Below are 21,324 nucleotides of genomic sequence, written 5' to 3'. Positions count from 1 at the left end.
AGAAATGATCAATGGCACGGTTACCTAAGGGAGGAGAATTGCGTGGCTTAAAACTAGAGCATACCTGTCTGCCCTATAATGTAATTATCTTCCTGAATCACCACTTCAGCTCTGCTTCTGTCTCACTCCTTTGGTTGTATTTGGTTTCTATTTAATAGCTGTACTCATTTTGAAGCCACTTACTATAGCAGAGACAACATAATTTTTGGTCAAATAATAATCCAGTGCTCAGTAATCCAAGCCTGTTAATATGCTCTGCATAGCTGAAAATGTTCTCTCTTCCAGAGGACAAGTACCCCAACCCCTTTCTCAAGTCATGGGCGGACTCCTATCATCACCTTGGGTCCCATTACGTATTCCCATCCCTCCATTCCCTAAGTCTCACAGCTGCTCTAAGGCATTTTGGGGTTGATTACGGTTGATCTAACACCTTTAGATAAAGCCAGGCAGTTTCCTTTCACTATGAAATTTAACAAATTCAACAAATTGCTACCTTATATCTTATGGTCTAACCTATAGAAAATAATAACAAATTTAAAATACTCTTTCATTGACTTAAAATATATTTTTTTGCATGTTATGATACAAATATGTTCTAAGAAAAATAAGCTAGCTTTATAAAAATGCAATTCAAGATAGACTAACATTAAATAACCTAACCTTAAGACTTTTACCATTCAGGAATTTCTAGACAGATGTAACAAGCACCTGTAATTTATTTTGAATTTTACACCTGGTCTGCTTATTTGTAAGGAAGACCGATGCTTGTAGATAAATAAATTGACTCTCCTATAGAAATACCAGAATGAAGCTATATGTTTCGAGTTGTTCAATGCAGTTATATTTACAACTGGAATTAGGTTTAACTGAATCATCCACCAGTAAGAGAATGGTTAAATACATAAGCCACTGAATCAAGTGAGTCAGACTTAAATGTACTGATAACGGGAAGATGTCTATGATGTTTGTTAAATGAAAAAAGGCAAACTGTAGAATACATATTTCATGAACCCATCTACCTAAAAATCAAAACCACAAATCCTATATGTATTTATAGAATATGTTTGTAAATATACAGAAAAAGATCCGGAAAGAAACACTACCAACCCTTAACAGGGTTTAACTCTCGAGAGGAGAGCATGAAGAGGAATTTTCACTTTTATTTGAAATTTCTGTATTTGAAGTTTTATTAAGGGACATGCATTAATTTTATAATTTAAAACATTCCAAGAAAGAATTAATCAAAATCGGTAATAACTTATAATGTCTTGCTTTAGATATGCTTGACTTAGCAAGATATTTTTATTAATAACACACTTATTGATAACAGTTTATTATTTATATCTAACAGGTTTGGGTAAAAAAACCAATTGCAACAAGTCTGGACATCATCGTCAAGTGTTCTGTCCCGACTTGGTGATGGTGCCCTCTAGTGTCCAGTGAGAGGATGTCAGTCTATTACCATCCCCGGGATGCCGGCATGGTAAGATGTACTCATGGCTTAGTGGGGAAGGATGGTAATGGTGTGGGGTAGGGTGTAGAATCAGACGGAAGCTAATGCTTCACAAAGTAAACTCTGAAGAACTTCTTGAATGACCTCATATACTATTATTAGAAGGTGGGATTTAAGTAATTATGCCTTATATCTAGAATAATTTTAGTGTCTGGAATCTTTCCAGCCTGCCAGCCAAGAAATATTCTCAAGGTGCATTCTTTTTCGAGCCTATCTGTAAGCTACATTTAAGGGTGGCTGAGTTTTCATGGGACATGGGGTGGATGTGGGCACGGTGGGGAGGAGAATGGAAGTGGGAAGGAAATGTGGGAGGGGGAGGAAGGACAGTGGGATGGCCTGAATGTTTACAAGGGGTCAATGTTTCTTAACCAAAAAAAAAAGGGAGGCAAACAGAAATGTGACAGCCTAGAAGGGGGAAAGCATCCGTACGCATAACAAGGGCCAGTGAGAATTAGGAAGGTCAAGGAGCTGTATCCGAGTCACCAAGTGACTTTAAACACGTTCTCCTTTCTTCCAAACTCTAACAACTAAAAATGGTGATAAAGTAGCTAAACGAAATCAACAGGTAGAAAATGGAATCATTGCAGAGTTTTTACACAGTCTCTTTAACTAAGGATCTAATTATACAACCCACATGAATTTTTTTTCTGGCTGTTAAGGAACCCTGACAACAAAAAAGACCTGGAAAACACTTACCCAAAGAAGCGGTGGTTTTTGGAGGTCTGGGTGAAGGTGAAGGACAAGGTCCAGGCACTGTAGCTTGCACAGTGAGGTTGAGACTGAAGGTTCCATTGAGAACATAGGTGTGGTTCAAAGTGTGATTGTTGGAAACAAACAGACCAGTATTATCCCCAAAGTTCCACTTGTAGTAAATGGCAGACTCATTGAGGAAGTGGCTGGGATCATGAATCAGGACATCGAACGTAATGGGGAGGTCCTTGAGGAAGGTTTCATCAGATGAATTTCGATTGTTCTTCTGGGACATAGTCACAAATACAGGAATCTGATCTAAAAGATATATCCCCCCCCACCAAAAAAAAAAAAAGAAAGAAAGTCACCACTGCTTGACTTTAAGTGGATGACTTTAATGTTTTTAAACTAAAAACGTTAGAAATTAAAATTAGGGATAATTCAGCATCATTTTCCCTTTTCTTATACAAGTGTGCTAGAGTTTCCCCAGGTTGTTCTGGAAAACATAGATGGAAAATGTTATTAAATATATAAGGTTGAGAAGGAGTCCAGATGACATCTAACCTAACCCAGAATACTTGGCTCGAACTCTTTCTAACCCACTGACATCATCAGAACTAAGTGTCTCACGCTCAGTTAATTTAGAGTTCAGTCCACTCACCTGTTACCACATACACATCTTTCACTTTTGCTATGGGAACGTACGCCCGTCGGTATCTTCTATAGACAGTTACTTCCATGATTTGAGGGCCAAGAGTCACATTGGCTGTGTTTATAGAAACTCTCACTGAACACTGTCCCAGTTTCTGGAAATACTGACCTTTGAGAGGATGGAAATGTTTAGTTATTGGCTACATTATATGATCATTACAGAAAGTTGATGTTTCTTAAAGCATAACAACTGCCATTTAGAGATAGTTCTGGGAAAGGGAAAACAGGATGGGGATGCAGTCCTGGCTCCTTCAGAAAAGAAGGCGGTGCTCATTTTCATATAAAACCTTATAAAACAATCTCACAAACATAAATGTAGTTGTATACAGTTGATTAAAATGAAAAGAGCTGTTTAGTGGGATGCCATTAGTCCTTAGTTTACAAATAAATAATTTGTATAAGGAAGTGATCTGGCACTTGAAATACATATGTTTCCCCCAGAAAATACATTTGATGTAGGTATCCAAGGGAGTTAAAAATATATCCAAAAATCTACCTTATTTTTGTAACAATATTAGTAGTTCAGCTATATTGTTAAGTAACTTTTTTCTTTTAGGGAACTAGAATCCTCCACCTTCTAGTAGTGTTTGTTTATAAAAATGCAGTAAGTGATGAAAAACAAACAGGGTATTGTGGTTATAAAAAGGAACGGAGTAGTTCCATTAACATTTCTAGGGCCCTTGAATCCTTCTTTTTCTTTCTCCAACTCTAACCTAATCTAACTGCCACTGGCTAGCTAGTGAAAGTAATTCCTCTCCTTCAGGGCTCGAGGATTTTTCTAATCCTTTTGAGGCACCTGGCACAGATGTGTCATTGAAACAACAAGTATTGTAAGATGGATGCTTGTGAGACGGAGATGTTTAAAGACCATGTTCATCACGTGGTCAAAGGTGTCAGGAAAGGGACGACTTCCCTGGTGGGCCAGTGGTTAAGATTCTGTGCTTCCACGGCAGGGGCCACGGGTTCGATCCCTGGTCGGGGAACTAAGATCCCACACGCCGCGAGTTGCAGCCCAAAAAATAGAAAATAAAGCGTCAGGAAAGGCTTGCGATCCCCCTTTACCTTGAAATGAAGAGCCAGTTCTGTTAGAGGTTACAGGGGGAAGAGGTGTCTCTTGGAATTAGTGATACGTGAGGAAATGTTAGTTCTGGCACCGACCACAGAGGCAGCGCTTGGCTGAGGAAAAATATTACTCAACTCTGAGACCTCAGCAGAAGATGGAAATTCAAAACCGTCCTGTTAGGAAAACAGCGGTTTCTGGGCTGGAAACTGATGTTAAATAAAGACAGCTTAACTAGTTAAGTTAATGGTTGTTAACTAGGCTGAACAGAATCTGGAGTGTTAGTGAGCCTAAGTGACTCCATGCAAACTGTCAGGTCAAAGAAATCATGACACTTGGGGAATTAACTGACAGGGCCATGAAGGGACTGAAAAAAGTCGGCTTTATATCAGCTGATTTAAATAGACGAGCATAGTACTTGTTATATATTTTGTACTCTGTTCAATTGGACCATGTATTATTAATATGTTATTTTGATTTATAAGTAAGTTAACTGAAGAAAGAGAAGCTGTCTGTAATTCATGGAGACAGACCAAACATTTAGAGATTTGGAGTCTGCATGGCTGGTAGCAGATTTGCAATACTCAGAGCCAGGTGGCCCCTGGTAAGATTTTTAACTAAGAATTTAGCAGCTTTGCTAATAACCTAAATTTAGTCCTCCTTAAAAAAAAAAATCACTTCACTAATAGTAAAGCAAAGTGGATACCGTTTGTGGTTAAAAAAAAAAAGAGGGTAGGCTATGTCAAAGAAGAAGAGTAGTTAGATTATTATACTTTTACTCAATAGAATATTATGCAGTCATTAAAATAATGTATATAAAAAAGTTTAGAGAACTCTCACGCGGTCCAGTGGTTAGGACTTGGTGCTTTCACTGCCGGGGCCTGGGTTTGATACCTGGTCAAAGAATTAAGATCCCACAAGCCATGCAAGAATTTTAGTCAATGCTCATGATATTGATCAAAATGTATATATTTTATGATCTTAATCAAGAAACACTAAGAAAAAAGAAAGAAAGAAATACTGGTAGAGAAAACACCATCATGTTAACAATGATAATCTCTGGTGTGAATTATGGTGACCGATTTTTCATTTGTGTTTTTCTGCATTTTCCAAATTTCCTACAAAGAGCATCAGTTAAATTCTTAAAATTCTTTTAAAAACATAAAAAAATTAGATAATAAATCAGCAAATGCCCATCTGTGTGCGATGCAAATAAATAAATATTATTTTTCATATTACTGTTTTAGACGGAAAAAAATTGAGTAGTTTTGTCTTAAAAAAAAGAAAGCTGAACCTGTCTTTTTCTCGTTTTAATTATTTGATGTCCTGGAGATATGGCAAGGCTAACCAAGATTTAATTTTTATCCCTCACCCTCCACTCCAGCTAAGGAAAGTTAGAAGAGTAACTGTTGTTAAACTCCCAGGGTTGTAATTCTCAATTATAGAATACGGAAAGAGAAAAAATTTAAAATTTGAAGGAAAGGTAAAGAAGCAGCTAAGGGGGTTTGTAAAAGTCCAACCAAGTGTGTGGAACACAAAGACGAAATTCCATTTTCGGGGGTGAGGGAAAGGCTTCCCGTGATGGCCTTGTCTGGTGCCATTTCCCCAGTCACCGTCCTCTGTCCATGCTGTCCAGTTGTAAACATATGGGTCAGGAGATGGACCAGTATCTAAAGAGAGAAAGGAACACGCCGTGATTGACTCAGAATACTCAATGCTCTTCATTGAATTAAACACATTTTCATATTTTTTCGTAACTCATTTAAATATGGTTGGAGAACTAAAACCCTAATATTCAGAATTCATCTAATGGTACCTTTACGACCTGTGCATTTTTCTGCCTACATGTTATATTTCAATGAGTTTTATATAAAGCAATTTTTCAGGAAATTTAGAGCTATCACTTAATATGTTTATTTTCATATTGGGTCTCCAAATCACAAGCATATTCAAACCAAACCGAGGGATGCTGTATCTTTTTACTTTGATACACTCTCTCTATCTGTAGCTTTTTTTCCCTGATTCATTTGACATCATGACTCTCCTAAAGACTTCAGCACACATCTCCAAAGAATAAGGACGTTCTCTTACATAACCACGTCATTGCCCCGCCTACCACAGTCAAGGGTCACATCATACATTTGGCTATTTTGTTTCTTCAAATGATTCAGAAAGAAAAAAAGAAATATGCCTAGAAATGTAGATAGATGATAGATACATAGATAGGTAGATAGATAGATGGAAACAGGAAAAAAATGTTAAATTTGTTGAATCTCGAAGTACCTGCTTTCTACTTTTCTGTATGTTTGGGAAAACATCAGTTTTCCATTTTAAACAAGTCATGATCAATATCTTTTCATCTAGAACAATCCCCCCACCCTCTTGTTTTTTTCATGTCACTGACATTTATGAAGAGCCTTTTTATTTATCAATCTACTACAGCCATTATTTTTTTATTCTTAAATTGTTCCAAATATGGCCAGTAGGAGCCCCTCTAGCTGCCTTCCGTGTCCCTGTGACATGTCCCCATTACTCCCTTGTTTTCTGGGACAACAAGATGTCCCTGGTTCATGTGGTACTTTCCCTGTCCTACACCTGGAATTAGTCATTTCTTCAAAAATTCTAGTTTCTTCTAGTGGTGATATATACTTTATATAACTTTTCATAAGTCACAAGGACTCTTTCATATAAAAGTGCTCAGAGGGTTAGATTGCCATTTGAAACATTCATAAGAGTTAACTTTTTTAGAAGGAAAGAAAAAATGCTACAGACGATTATAAACAACACTTTTTAATTATCAAACTCTTTCTACACAGAATTCATTGTTTGCTTCATAGGAAGATGAAGAATTAATAAGAAATAAACACATCAACTGTTTCACAGAAGTTCTAAGTAATAAAATGAGATCATAACTGCACTTATCAGCCTTGTTACTGACTGAGGAATCTCAGTAATTACCTGAACTTTTAAGGCTGTACAGTTCTAACAAGATAATCCCCCTTGATGTACTTGTAATCATTTGTGCTCTTTAACATGGGCAAAGAGCTTATCTGCTTTAACTAAGAGCAAAGCAACACCAAAATAGACACATCTTAGCATTTGTGCTAGGCACACAGTTTAAGGAATTCTTGTGAGCAGAAGCCTATCTGATTAACAAAGATCTGACAAACTGACTATTCTTCGAGTAGCCAGAAGAAGTCCAAGTAATAAAACCCAAATCTGAGAATCAACAAGGTATTCTCTGTCCAATCAACTGGGCACTAAGAAAAGGCCAAGCCTCGGGACTTCCCTGGCGGTCCAGTGGTTAAGACTCCGAGCTCCCAGTGCAGGGGGGCATGGGTTCGATGCCTGGTCAGGGAACTAAGATCCCACATGCAGCAAAGGGCAGCCAAAAAAAAAAAAAGGCCAAGCCTCCCAACGTAGATTTGAGGAGAGTTCCAAGTAGTGGAGAGACACCCATTGGCCAAAATGGATTTGACTGATGTTGATGGAGGGACATATTCACATTCCCTGTCATCCAACTTGAGGAGGGGGTGACAAGGGACAACTGCAGCATCTTGCATTTATAGAAGTACCTGTGAGCATTAAGGTTTATGAGGAGGGTCTCCAGTAGTTAGGAGAACTAGCATGTTCCTGTAATGTGACTAACATTCCTTACCGTTTCTGAAGTTCTTCTCATAGACTATGTTGCCACTGGCACCTTCCTGTTGGCATCTGGGGAATACCAGGTTCACTGCGAATGTTATAGTTGAGCCCACCAGTGCCGGCGCATCACTGGTAAGGAGTGCCTGCACGCGGCCTCCTAGGACATAGAAAGGTGGAGCTCAGTCAAACACCTCTGTTCCCTTTCACTGATAAACAAAAAGAAGTAAAATCAAATCTACAAATAAGAGCCAGAGGATCCTTACGCCTCTTTACAAACTATTTGCAGAATTCTTCACTTTTGCTGTCAGAGTACAACATTCCAGAAGACAAACTTAAAAAGTCAGACCAATTGAAGCACTCTCTAACCACAGAAAGAACATTTCCTTAAAATAATTAAAAATCTATTTAATTGGATTGAGGAGACAGGTATTAAAGGTTTGCAATTTTCAATTTCAAGACCAATGACTGAAGGATTCATTGGCTTTTGATATGAACAGAAAGATATTCACTTTCTGAGAAACCACACTTTTGAGATGGTCAAAGTGCCCTGGAGTCTCAGAACTTCTGAAGATGACCATTCCCACATCAGTTACTTAAGTTTGAGGCCAAACCTGCTTGCTCTTCGAAATCTTCCAAGAGGCACCAGTTGCAAATTTCTAAGGCGATTTTACCCTGCGTGTGGTGGGGGAGAGGAGTTTAGAAAGTGATAGTGTTGAGATAAAGGAAAGATTGCCAAATCCAGGTGCCTCCCACTTGGTAGCTAGAGTGCTGTCATTCATGGACGCACCATGAGCCCTGTGATCTGCAATCTACAAGACTAACTGAAATAAGAAATTACAGCTGTTTGGCGGATGCAACCGAATCAAACTTACAAGCTTTTGCACAGCCAAGGGAACCATAAACAAAATTAGAAGACAGCCTGCGGAATGGGAGAAAATATTTGCAAACGATGTGACTGACAAGGGATTAATTTCCAGAATATACAAACAGCTCATACAACTCAACAACAAAAATCAAACAACCCAATCGGAAAATGGGCAGAAGACCTAACTAGACATGTCTCCAAAGAAGACATACAGATGGCCAATAGGAACATGAAAAGATGCTCAATATTGCTAATTATTAGAGAAATGTAAATCAAAACTACAGTGAGGTATCAACTCACACCAGTCAGAATGGCCATCAACAAAAAGTCCAGAAATAATAAATGCTGGAGAGGGTGTGGAGGAAAGGGAACCCTCTTACACTGTTAGTGGGAATGTAAATTGGTACAGTTACTATGGAAAACAGTATGGAAGTTCTTCAAAAAACTAAAAATAGAATTACCACATGACCCAGCAATCCCACTCCTGGGACTATAGCCAGACAAAATTATAATTCAACAAGATACATGATCCCCTATGTTCACAGCAGCACTGTTCACAGTAGCCAACACATGGAACAACCTACATGTCCATCAACAGATGCATGGATAAAGAAGATGTGGTACAGATATACAATAGACTACTACTCAGCCATAAAAAAGAATGAAATAATGCCATTTGCAGCAACATGGATGGACCTAGAGTTTATCATACTAAATGAAGTCAGAAAGAGAAAGACAAATACCATACGATAGCACTTATGTGTGGAATTTAAAATATGACACGAACCTATCTACGAAACAGAAAGAGACTCACAGACATAGAGAACGGACTTGTTATTGCCAAGGGGGAGGAGAGGTTGGGGACGGATGGACTGGGAGTTTGGGGTCGGCAGATGCAAACTGTTACATATAGAATGGATAAACAACAAGGTCCTACTGTATAGCGCAGGGAGCTATAGAACTATATTCAATATCCTGAGATAAACCATAATGGAAAAGAATATTAAAAAAAAGAATGTGTGTCTTCATATATATATGAACATATAAATAAATATATATCGGAATCACTTGGCTGTAAGCAGAAATTAACACAACATTGTAAATTAACTATACTTCAGTTAGAAAAAATTGAATCACTATGTTGTACACTTGAAATTAAAAAAAAAAAGAAATTACAGTTGTTTTGGTTGAGTCTTTTGATTTACCTTTCCAAGAGTTTTTCCACCTCGAGTCTCCCCTCTTCCACACTGGATAGAGTTTTTCATTCCAGTCATTTTCATCTGATGACCAGCCATTTAATTGCCTGTGCTCCCGCATATAACCAGAAGGTCTTTCATTGCTCAGCACATCATGAACGCCTATAAAAATATTGGAAAAAAAAATTATTTTGTCTACCTCATCTCTCATTTAGTATTATCTAACAATGGTTAAAGCAACTTTTCACTTCATAAGATTGGAAAGCACATACATAGTATTTCCAATATGTGAAGCAGATAGAAGGTGCTTTTTAAAAAAATGTGTACTGGAAATACCTTGAATACAAGTACTCAGACCCTAGACCCTATCTCTTTACGTACTTTAAGTGGATCAAGGAAAAGTTTTGAATGTCAGTATTTCTTAGACATCATTTGGTTTCTCAAAACATGTCTTCTGAATATTTGGATTTGATACACTATCATTAGGAAAGACAGTGATGCCAATGATCTTCAGAACAGTTTTTCATCTTTTTCCATTCTGAATGGTTTACTTGGCTCAAGGAGTGCCAGGCTGAGGAATGCCTCCAAGGTTCCAGGAGACATGTACCAGTCCTGGAGGGCCCACTGCTGAACAAATGTTTTTATGGCCCAGCACATGGTCTGTCTTGGTGAACGTTCCATATACAGTTGTGTAGTATTGTGTTTTTTTAATGTCACTTATGTCAAGTTGGTTGGTATTGTCTTTGGCAACTTCTCTGTTCCTGTTGATTTTCTGTGTGCTTGTTATTTCGTTACTGAAAGAGGAACGTTGAAATCTTCAACTGTAATTATGGATGTGCCAATTTGCCAACTTTGTCTTTCAGTTGGCCTTATCTGCTTTATGTATTTTGAAGCTCTATTTTAAATTGTTAAGTCTTCTTGATGAATTGACCCTTTTAACATTAGGAATTGACTTTTTTTTCTTTGCTAATATTCCTTGTTCTGAAGAATACTTTGATATTAGTGCTTAGTGTTTAACTGGTACATCTTTTTCCATCCTTTTACTTTGTTTTACATATTTAAAATTTTTTTAATTAATTTATATTTATTTTTGGCTGTCTTGGGTCTTCATTGCTGCACGCGGGATTTCTCTAGTTGTGGCGAGTGGGGGCTACTCTTCATTGTGGTGCTCAGGCTTCTCATTGTGGTGGCTTCTCTTGCTGCGAAGCACAGGCCCTAGGCGCGTGGGCTTCAGTAGTTGTGGCACACGGGCTCAGTAGTTGTGGCTCACGGGCTCAGTAGTTGTGGCTCACGAGCTTTAGAGCACAGGCTCAGCAGTTGTGGTGCACCGGCTTAGTTGCTCTGTGGCATGTGGAATCTTCCCAGACCAGGGATCAAACCTGTGTACCCTCCATTGGCAGGAGGGTTCTTAACCACTGTGCCACCAGGAAAGTCCCCATCCTTTTACTTTTAACCTATAAATATTTTTATATTTGAAGTGAGTTTCTTGTAGACAGCATACTGTTTTTTTAAAAAAAATAGTCTAATAATTTTTACCCTTTATTTGGAGTGTTTAGGTAATTTACATTTAATGTAATTATCAATATTGTGGGATTTGTCTACTATATGTTTTCTATTTATCCAATCTGTTCTTTATTCCTTTTTTCTTCTTTTCTTATACTTACTGGGATTATTTTTGGATTCCATTTTATCTGCATTATTGACTTATTAGCTATACCTCTTTGTTTTGAGTGGTTGCTCCAGGGTTTATAGTATTCCACTTCTTTTAAATTTCTTTCCAATCTTGATGTCTGTCTTTTTGCCTTTCCTGATAAGTCTGGTGGTCACATTGTCTGTCCTTTCTTTGAGGACTGTAGCAGACAGTTCCTGCCTGCACCTGTCCTCTTTCTCTTGTTGCAGAGTTTTTACCATAATGATTCAAAATTCTAGAGGATCACTTTCCTAGCTTTCCTTACAGTTTGGGCAGGAACTGATGATTAGATCCTGGCTGACGGGAGCTGAGTGTAAGTCTGATGGAGGCTTCTGGGAAACATTTTTCTCTATTATTAAAAAAAAAAAGTGGGAAAAAACTCCATTTTTTCCGCCTGAGAATTGATTTTGGAGACAGTAGTATAATGATGTGATGCCTGGACTGTGACAGCCATATTTAACCATGAGGGAAAAAATCTGAGGAAGCAGGCCAGCACACCAAGGGTGTCAGAATAGATGGATGAAAAGAAAGAGTCCTTGACAATATTGTTGAGCTCTTCCTCCAGCCTTGTCTACCTTTGGGTGGATTGAGATGATAAATGTCTTACTCAACCTATTTGAGTATCTGTTACTCACAGGCAAAAGCTCCACTGTCTATAACCCTTGGCAGCCCCTAATCATACACTGCTATAAACTGTTGTCTCATCTAGTCATATGGTCTTGTGTCTTGGTCTGGCTATGGACTCAGAGCCAGGAATGCTGCCTCTTCTCTTACATCCTGAAAGAGGCCTCCTATGAGGGGCGGTATTTAGAAGGTACTCAGAGAAGCCATACTGAATGGATGCCACTAGCCTCTGCCTTCTATTCCTCTTTGTTGGTAGGAGGAAGGGGAAGCATGTAATTGCCTTCTTATAATGGAGGCAGATGGAGTGGGAAAGAACATTGAGCTGGAAGTTACAGAACCCACTACGAAACAGGCTGTGGGATTTCAGGCCATGTTTCTTCTCTGGGCCTTCACATCAGGCAAAAAACCACATGTCCTGTGATACTGTGAGATAGTATCTGTTTCCAAAAAGGAACAAAGTGAGGGCAGGAAATTTATGTTTATCAATAAATGTTTATTATAACTGGAAATTCAGTTGAATGTTGAGTCATGGAATGGTAGAATGTTCGATATAGAAAGAACTAAGAGTAGTTCGTTCAAATCCTTTCATTTACAGACGAAGAAATTCAGGCCTAGGGCTTCCCTGGTGGCGCAGTGGTTGAGAGTCCACCTGCCGATGCAGGGGACATGGGTGCGTGCCCCAGTCTGGGAGGATCCCACATGCCGCGGAGCGACTGGGCCCGTGAGCCACGGCCGCCGAGCCTGCGCGTCCGGAGCCTGTGCTCCGCAACGGGAGAGGCCACAACAGCGAGAGGCCTGCGTACCGCAAAAAAAAAAAAAAAAAAAAAAGAAATTCAGGCCTAGAGAAGTGATACGATTCACTCAGAGTCATCTGTAATCAAGTAGAAATGAAGATTGGCATCTTTGAGTCCCAGGATCAGATTTTTCTACTCTTCCGAAGTCTTCCTCTTCCTCAGATCCTGAGTGAATGTCAGTGTTTCCAGAAACATAATCCAAACACAGATTTCTCCTCTGATTTTAAATGTCAAAAGTCTGGGCTTCCCTGGTGGCACAGTGGTTAAGAATCCACCTGCCAATGCAGGGGACACGGGTTCGAGCCCTGGCCCGGGAAGATACCACATGCTGCGGAGCAACTAAGCCCGTGCACCACAACTACTGAGCCTGTGCTCTAGAGCCCATGCGCTGCATCCACTGAAGCCCCCGTGCTCTAGAGCCCGTGCTCAGCAACAAGAGAAGCCACCACAATGAGAAGCCCGGGCACTGCAATGAAGAGTAGTCCCTGCTCGCCGCAACTAGAGAAAGCCCGTGTGCAGCAACGAACACCCAACACAGCCAAAAAATAAATAAATAAATAAAAATAAATTGAAAAAAATAAATGTCAAAAATCAAGGAAAAATACAAACTTAAAAGGCAAGTGACAAGGAATAGACAGATAGGCCCACAGAACAGACTATAAAACCCAGAAATAGACTCACAGATACGCCCTACGGATTTTTGCAAATATAATCCAATGGAGAAAAGATAGCCTTTCAACACATGGCACTGTAAAAAAGTAAAAAAACATAGGAAAAATCTTCAGGTTCTAGGTAGGCAAGAATTCTTAGACTTAACACCAAAATTTATAATTTTTTATTTTTTTTAAATAAAAAATTATAATTTTTATAAAATTATAAATTATTTTGTAATTTTTTATTTTTTTAAATTTTTTATAATTCTTAGACTTAACACCATAATTTATAACAGGAGAAACTGATAAACTGGGCCTCATTAAAATTAAAAAATTTTGCTCTGTGAAATACCATGTGAAGAGGGTAAAAAGGCACATTACAGGGAGAAAAATATTTGCAAACCACATTTCCAAAACAGGAATAATATCTAGAACATATAAAGGATTTTCAAAACTCAGTGTTAAAAAATCAAATAATCCAGGTAAAAGACCTGACCAGACATTTCACAGATGTGGATGTACAGAAGACAAAGTAACACATGAAAAGATGTTCAATATCATTAGCCAGTGAGTAAATGCACATTAAAACCACAATGAGATATCACTGCATACCTATCAGAAAGACTAAAATGAAAAATACTGACATCAGGGGCTTCCCTGGTGGCTCAGTGGTTAGGAATCTGCCTGCCAATGCAGGGACCATGGGTTCAAGCCCTGGTCCAGGAAGATCCCACATGCCACAGAGCAACTAAGCCCATGAGCCACAACTACTGAGCCCCCGCACCACAACTGCTGAAGCTCGTGTGCCTAGAGCCTGTGCTCTGCAGCAAGAGAAGCCACCGCAATGAGAAGCCTGACCACCACAACGAAGAGTAGCCCCTGCTCGCCCTGACTAGAGAAAGCCCACACGCATCAACGAAGACCCAATGCAGCCAAAAGTAGAATAAATAAATTAAAAACAAATGACATCAGATGTAGGTGAAGATGTAGAGAAACTGAATCACTCATACACTGCTGGTGGAAATGGTACCACCATTCTGGAAAACAGTCTGGCAGTTTCTTGTAAAACTAAACATGCAATTACTATGCAACCAAGCAGTCGTACTCATGGGCATTTGTCCCAGAAAAATGGAAACTTATGTTCACATAAAAACCTGTACATTAATGTTCAGAGCAGCTTTACTCATAATAGCCTAAGCTGCAACAACCCAGAAATTTTTCAGTGGGCGAGTGGCTAAACTGTGGTACATCCATGTAGTCCGGCATACCACTCAGTGATAAAGAACTGGCTACTGATACACACAACAACCTCAATAAATTATGTTGAGTAAAAAAGAGCCAGTTCCCCTAAATTACATACTGTATGATTCCATTTCTCTAATGTTCTTGAAGTTACAAAATTATAAAACTAGAGAATGGATTAGTGGTTGCCAGGGGCTGGGGGTTGGGTGGAGTGGGAAAGGGAAGTGGGTTTGGATCTTTGTGGTGATGTGACTGTTCTGTATTTTGACCGTGTCAAGGTCAATATCTTGGTTGCCACATCGTACTACAACTTTGCAAAATGTTACCATTGGGAGAAACCCCGTAAAGAGTACATAGCGGGGACCTCTTTGTATTATTTCTTGAAAGTGCATGGGAATCTACAATAACCTCAAAATAAAAAGTAGAATTAAAAAATAGAATAAAAAATTAAAAAAAACCCAACAGTAAGAGTTTAAAAAAGAAAGTGGTGAGGGGAATAGATGTGAAGGTAAATGGGGTCACACCCAGCACCCCTGTGGCTGTTCCCTCTACCCTTCGGACGCCCTGCTCTACTAGCAGAGACATGGCGGCTTGGCCACTTGTGAGCTACTCTGTCAATAGCCTCTCCTTCCTCTTTTTACCACGGCTGTGACTGGAAAATGGCAAGGAATCCCTTGGTGTCTTATATACTGCTAAATTCTACCCATCCTTATTTTTTGCGGCCAGGATATTCTTCTTAAGGCAAGGTGAAGCCAGGCACAGCAGGTTTTGTTACGTGGTAATAGGTTGGGCCTCCTCTCAAACTGCCGGCCAGCCTCAGGCTGATCTGCCTTGCTGAGCAGAGCAAGGGGGTGCTGGTGGACCGAAGGCTAGAATTAGGTGCGGGGGCCAGTCACTCGTGGTCCAGCCCCACGGCTGGCAGGAAGGACAGCGGCTGCCACGAAAGCCTTCCTCGTCCTCGTATCCGCCGTGCGGCCCTTCCCCCTTGCCTGGGACAGGGGAACAGCGCCAGCTTGCCCGGCATCCCCGGGCTGTTGCAAGGCCCCGTGCGGCCCAGACGAGTGACAAATCCCGGGTCGCCGCTCTCCGGCCCGGCCCCGCGCCGGCACAGCCCCTGCATCTGGGCTCCTGGGTCAAAGTCGCTGCTCCTCTTCCTGCCCCGTCACCGGCCTCAGCGCTGGCGGCACAACTGGCCTCCCGACACTCTCCTCCCCTACCCCCCAGCCCAGGTCCCCATCCCGGAACCCCAGCACCGCGGGCTCCCGGCGCGCCCAGCGCCCCCCCCCCCCCATTCCACGAGCCTGCAGCGCCCCCCTCTCTTTCTCCTCCACCCAGCCGCCGCCGGGCATCGCACTCTGCAAGGACCTCTTCGCTGTAGGGCTTTTCTCTCCCGCTGGGAGGAGTGAGAGGAACGCGTGCACGTGTGTCCAGGATCCTCCACTCTCCGATCTGGGCCCAGCAGGTGAAAAGCCGGACCTGGGCTCGTTTGCTCACCCGTTAAAGAGTGGGAGGACCATGTGCTCCACAAAGGGGGCTGTGAGGACTAGCCGACTGGTTTAAGGCGGCGAGCTCGGTGAGCACACATGGTGGGTCCCTTCTCAGCGCCGACCTTCCCCCTCCTCCCTCCCGTGGGGTCGTCTGGCAAAATCAGGACTTTTCCTCCAGGGAACGTTGTCACTCTACTGGAGTGAGGTGGAGTGGACCTTCTGGGAGATGTCTAATTCACTTCCTTCTCCCACTCCACTGGAGGATAGGGGCTGCCATGGCCGCCCATCCCCTGGACTGGACAAGTGGGCCACGGGTGAGCTCAGTGGCTCGCAGCTCTGGCTTCCGTTCCAATCACAAGAGGAGATTTTTAAACAAGGATGCTCCAACCCCACCTCCAAAGATTCTCATCTCATTGATCTGGGCATCAGCATTGTTAAAAAGTCCCCAGCCTCTACTCTAACTAGAAAAGAGACCCAGGGCTTTAGCGCTTTTCTCAGTATCCTCACTACAGTGGCAGCAAACTCCTGCAGGTCTGTGAAAACCTATCAGCAGGATTTTTTTTTTTGTCAAGCGGCTTGTGGGATCTTAGTTCCCTGACCAGGGATCAAAGCTGGGCCCTCGGCAGTGAAAGCATGGAGTCCAAACCACCAGGGAATTCCCTCAGCAGGATTGGCGATAGCTTCTGGGTGGGGATTATTAGAAAGTCTGATTCCAGATTTTGGGCCCCATTTCATCTGAGGCTCTTTCCTGTTGGATGGCAACGAAACAAAATTTAGTGGGTAGCGTTGCTGTGGTCTCAAGCCAGAGACTGTGCCCTTCATCACCGCACCCCCCCCCCCCCGCAATGTCTCTAACAGAGTGGGTGGCAATTTTGGTAAAAAGCTCCACAGCAGAGGGGCTGCACTTCTTTCACTTCAAGAGCCTGGAGCAAAGAATGGGGACTGAACGCATTCTGCCGTACTTTCAACATCCCCAACGGTTTTCAGAAGAAGAAACAAGTGAGCGTGAAATCTTCCTAAAGTCCAACTTTGGGCTCAGGCAGAGTTACTTCAGACAAACCCATCACTTCAGACAATAGCCAGAGAATGGGTTAAAAATACAGAAATGGACAGTTACTCACGTTTGGCAGCATCAAGTGGCAGTCTTGCAGCCAGCAGCAGAAATCCCAGGAAACAGTAGAGACATTCCATGCTGAATTCTCACGGATCCCGGCAATCAAGGTTTAACTTGTAACTCCTCTGGCTCTATCCGCTAAGAGCAACAGTGTTCTTCTGGTTTTTGCTGTGCTCCACTCCTTATTTTCATTAAATATGGGCCTCGGGGCAGATCATGTGATGGTATTAAGCTGCATGGCTTGATCTGGTCTCTGGAGTTCAACCACTCATGTGCTTCTGACTCACTTGCTCTTAGTATCTATTTATTCACTTTTCAGATGCACACCATTGCAGTGTTGCTATTCCATATTTCTGGTTAAAGGGACTTCCTTTCCTATGGGTCCTATTTTGATAGCCTTTCCCAAATAAAATTTCAATCTCCAACCTCACTGATTTTTTTTAATTTTTGAAATGTTTTGTTATCTTATATTTTGAACTAGATTCTGTTCATTCATTCTGTTCGTTTTTGAACTTTTGAATTTTATATACAGCAGGTTCTTATTAGTCATCAATTTTTTTAAAAATTTATTTATTTTTGACTGTGTTGGGTCTTCGTTTCTGTGCGAGGGCTTTCTCTAGTTGTGGCAAGCGGGAGCTGCTCTTCATCGCGGTGCGCGGGCCTCTCACTATCGCGGCCTCTCTTGTTGCGGAGCACAGGCTCCAGATGCGCAGGCTCAGTAGTTGTGGCTCACAGGCCTAGTTGCTCTGCGGCATGTGGGATCTTCCCAGACCAGGGCTCGAACCCGTGTCCCCTGCATTAGCAGGCAGATTCTCAACCACTGTACCACCAGGGAAGTCCAGTCATCAATTTTATACACATCAGTGTATACATGTCAATCCCAATCGTCCGATTCATCACACCACCTTCCCCACCTGCCGCTGCTTTCCCCCCTTGGTGTCCATACGTTTGTTCTCTACATCTGTGTCTCAATTTCTGCCCTGCAAACCGGTTCATCTGTACCATTTTTCTCCAACCTCACTGATTATTAACTTGCTGTGACTCGTTTGGTGATTCACTCACCCAGCTCATGTTGAAATGTCACAATTATGCTTCTTTTGCCATAATTTAGACGACCACCTCTTCCCAGCACTAGCTAGTGCTTGTACATCTCCTTCCCCCAAGAGGAAACTAAGACGGGGAGCGATCTCTTCCATCACTTGAAATGGTGGATGACATACATGGATAAAAACATACGCTGTGCCGAAAGGGGACTGAAGTAGCTGCACCACCTCCAGTAGCTGAGAAATTTACTCAAAAGTGCATTTAGGATATCTGTGCAATTCCATATAACTTTTGGAACCACCTGCATCATTTTTGATAACTGCTCTCAAAGCATTTACTTGTGTTGTATCACTCAGGACCAACTGCATTCAACATACAGCATATTTACTTCATGTTACAGAAAGCAAGCATTAAATGTAAAAACAAGCTCGCCTAGAACATACATCTTATCAAATCGTTTCTGGTTACAGAATGTGCAGAAAATGTGGCAACATGACTTTACTGCATGTGATCGTTCTCTAAGTCACACCCACATAACCGTTTTCAGTACACATAGAAGCCCTGGTCAGGGGTGAGGGGAAAATTTGTGGTAGTGATTTATGTTTCAGTTGTGCTAATGATGAATAGAAATAAATAGTCTGTGAAACTCCCTACCCTAAGGCCACACACAGCTCTTTAGAGCTGCTTTTACAGCCTTTGAAGCAAATATGAAGCGAGCAACAGGGAAGGGAACAAATGCAAAACTGAAACAAAACTGTTTTCAAATACAGATGAGTAAGTGAATAATGGAAGTAGCTGTTGGTTTTATGTAATGTATATTACATAAATTACATATAATCTATATAGTTCTGTTTTCTTTTTACAACAAACATGAATAACTTTTATAATTAAGAAAAGCTCTTCAGTGTAGGGGAAACTCACTATTGATTTTTGAAAAGTATGATTTCCCTTTGTTGCTTACGATTAGTTCTGGCCTCTATTTTTGGCCAGATTAGCTCTTTCTGTCTCTAAGAAAACTGGAAGTGTCAGACTCTTAGGTAAGGAGATCTTATTTAGGGTGACAGACACAATGATCAAGTCTTCTCTCCTTCCCTCTCCCGTCAACAGGCGATAGCAATGAACTAAGGCAACAGGCAAAAGGTAGGCAGCTGGATGGAGGCCAAGGCACCAGAAATTCTTAATTTCAAAGCACCACAAATTGGCTAATCAGTGCCTTGATAATCAACAGCTGACAACATATAAAGTCCTTTGTAGGTTTCAAGATACTGGGCTATTTTGGATAAGAAATATCTTCAAGCTTGTTTTTCTTTCCTTGCAAAATAAAATTATACTGTGAAAAAGGTTTGAAATAGTTCCTTCAAAGAAGGGAAGCCTCGCAATTACCTGGTATTATCCACATGATTATCCTGGTGGAAATGCTGTTGAGCAAATAGTCAACTTCTGAGAACGTCCTAAATGGCCTCTCAGCGGCCTGGGTTCTGGCACCCCTCGTGCAGCCACAGTCCCAACCTGAGGAGTAGCCCCTGAGCTGGGAGAAAGGTAGCAGCCACCTCAAGGAAGGCTCGTGGAGGGGCAGGTGGCAGCCACGCCCAGGTGTCACGGCAGGCGGTGGGGGAGTTCCCTTTAGTTTTAGGAATTTTTTAGTTCAAACTGCTGTTTTTAAGCAAGATAATAAAAATGAAGGCCCTTTCCTCTCCAACTCTTGTAAATAGCTGTTGGATGAGTTCTCTATCGCCACCGTTAGCAGAATTTGCAGAGACCTGGAGGCTTGAAACGACACAAATCTAATACCTTGCTTTCTGGTACGGGTCTCAGCAGGCTAAAATCAAAGCGGCAGCAGGGAAGCTCCAATGAAGCATCTGTTTCTTTTACCTTTTCTAGCTTCTAGAGGTCTCCCTGCATTTCCCGGCTCGGGCCTGCTTCCATCTTCAAAGCCAGTCGCGCCGGGCACGTCTTTCTCACACCCAATCACTCTGACACTGATTCTCCTTTCTCCCTCTCTCACTTATAAAACCTTGTGATTACATTGGGCTCACCTGGATAATCCAGGTTAATTTCCTTGTCTTAAAGTCCGTTGATTAGCAACGTTAATACCATCTGCAGCCTTTAATTCCCTCTTGCCACAGGACAGCTTCACAGGTTCCCGGATTAGGATGTGGCTATCTTTGGGGGTGCCATTATTCCGCCTATCACAGTTATACAGCAGGTGACTTAGCAAAAAATTCTGTGTATAAGAACAGTGTGTGATAAGAACAGTGATGGGAAGTAACTCTCAGAGGTTACATGACTTGCTGAAACAAAGCTTTTGATATTTGGCAGAGCAGAAGGCAAGAATAAACTGAAGATAAAGGAATCAGTTCAGAGAGAGAGAAAGCCCATGTGACTGTTTTGTCCTAATGTGGGCTTTTTAACGTGTTATAATCAGAGTCACAGTTTTCAGATTTAAGCATTAACAAATGACGCAGAGACTTCTGTTTTGTGTCCCGTTCCTCGGCCTCTCCTGTCTGGGTGCTTCCCACATGAATAAGTAATTAAACCCCCTGGTTTCTAGGTTTGCTAAGCTTTGAAATTACTCTTCCGTGAAAATACTTTCCCTCGCTTTTCAGGGAAAGAGGAGAAAAGGTCAGTGCATCGTTTTCTGGTCACCTCTGCTATCACAAAGTGGCAACAGCTGTTGTATTTTTAGCCTGATTTTCTACCTGCAGGAATCAGACCACTAGACTCCGGTAAAGGAGTTTTCTTCTTGGGGTGCTGGCTGCAAACGTTTTTTGACGAGACTATTCTTAAGGAGTTGCCCATTTGAACTTAGAAAGAGCAGTAGGTGTAGAAAAGTGTGGGTTATCATACTAAGTCCTAGTTTTGTTATTAAAGTATTTTCTCTGAATTATTAGTGTAGAAGGAGAATAAGACATGAGTTTAATGAGTGGATGTGGAAGCAACGATGCCTTTCTTTTCTACTTTTGGTGCCCGTAGATCAGTGGGACACAAGAGAGAAC

The 21,324-nt window shown here is 41.3% G+C and overlaps 1 protein-coding gene across 1 annotated transcript in view; it reads right to left on the bottom strand.

The window, feature by feature from the left end:
• GPNMB (glycoprotein nmb) overlaps positions 1-17,446 on the bottom strand; it is a 28,249-nt gene extending 10,803 nt beyond the window's left edge. The window contains exons 1-6 of the mRNA XM_027102674.1: positions 17,292-17,446; positions 9,691-9,842; positions 7,633-7,768; positions 5,495-5,644; positions 2,865-3,023; positions 2,210-2,521 (exon numbers count right to left, since the gene is read on the bottom strand). Of these exons, the coding sequence (XP_026958475.1) occupies positions 2,210-2,521; positions 2,865-3,023; positions 5,495-5,644; positions 7,633-7,768; positions 9,691-9,842; positions 17,292-17,361 (979 nt within the window). The 5' untranslated portion in view covers positions 17,362-17,446. The remainder of the gene's footprint in view (positions 1-2,209; positions 2,522-2,864; positions 3,024-5,494; positions 5,645-7,632; positions 7,769-9,690; positions 9,843-17,291) is intronic.
• Between the last annotated feature and the right edge of the window lie 3,878 nt (positions 17,447-21,324).

Source organism: Aethalodelphis obliquidens, unplaced genomic scaffold, assembly GCF_003676395.1.
Source record: "Aethalodelphis obliquidens isolate GAN/ISIS:26980383/991018 unplaced genomic scaffold, ASM367639v1 scaffold5, whole genome shotgun sequence".
NCBI lineage: Eukaryota > Metazoa > Chordata > Mammalia > Artiodactyla > Delphinidae > Aethalodelphis > Aethalodelphis obliquidens.
Note: the sequence above shows the minus strand (reverse complement) of the source record. Positions and strands in the feature narration are given on the sequence as shown.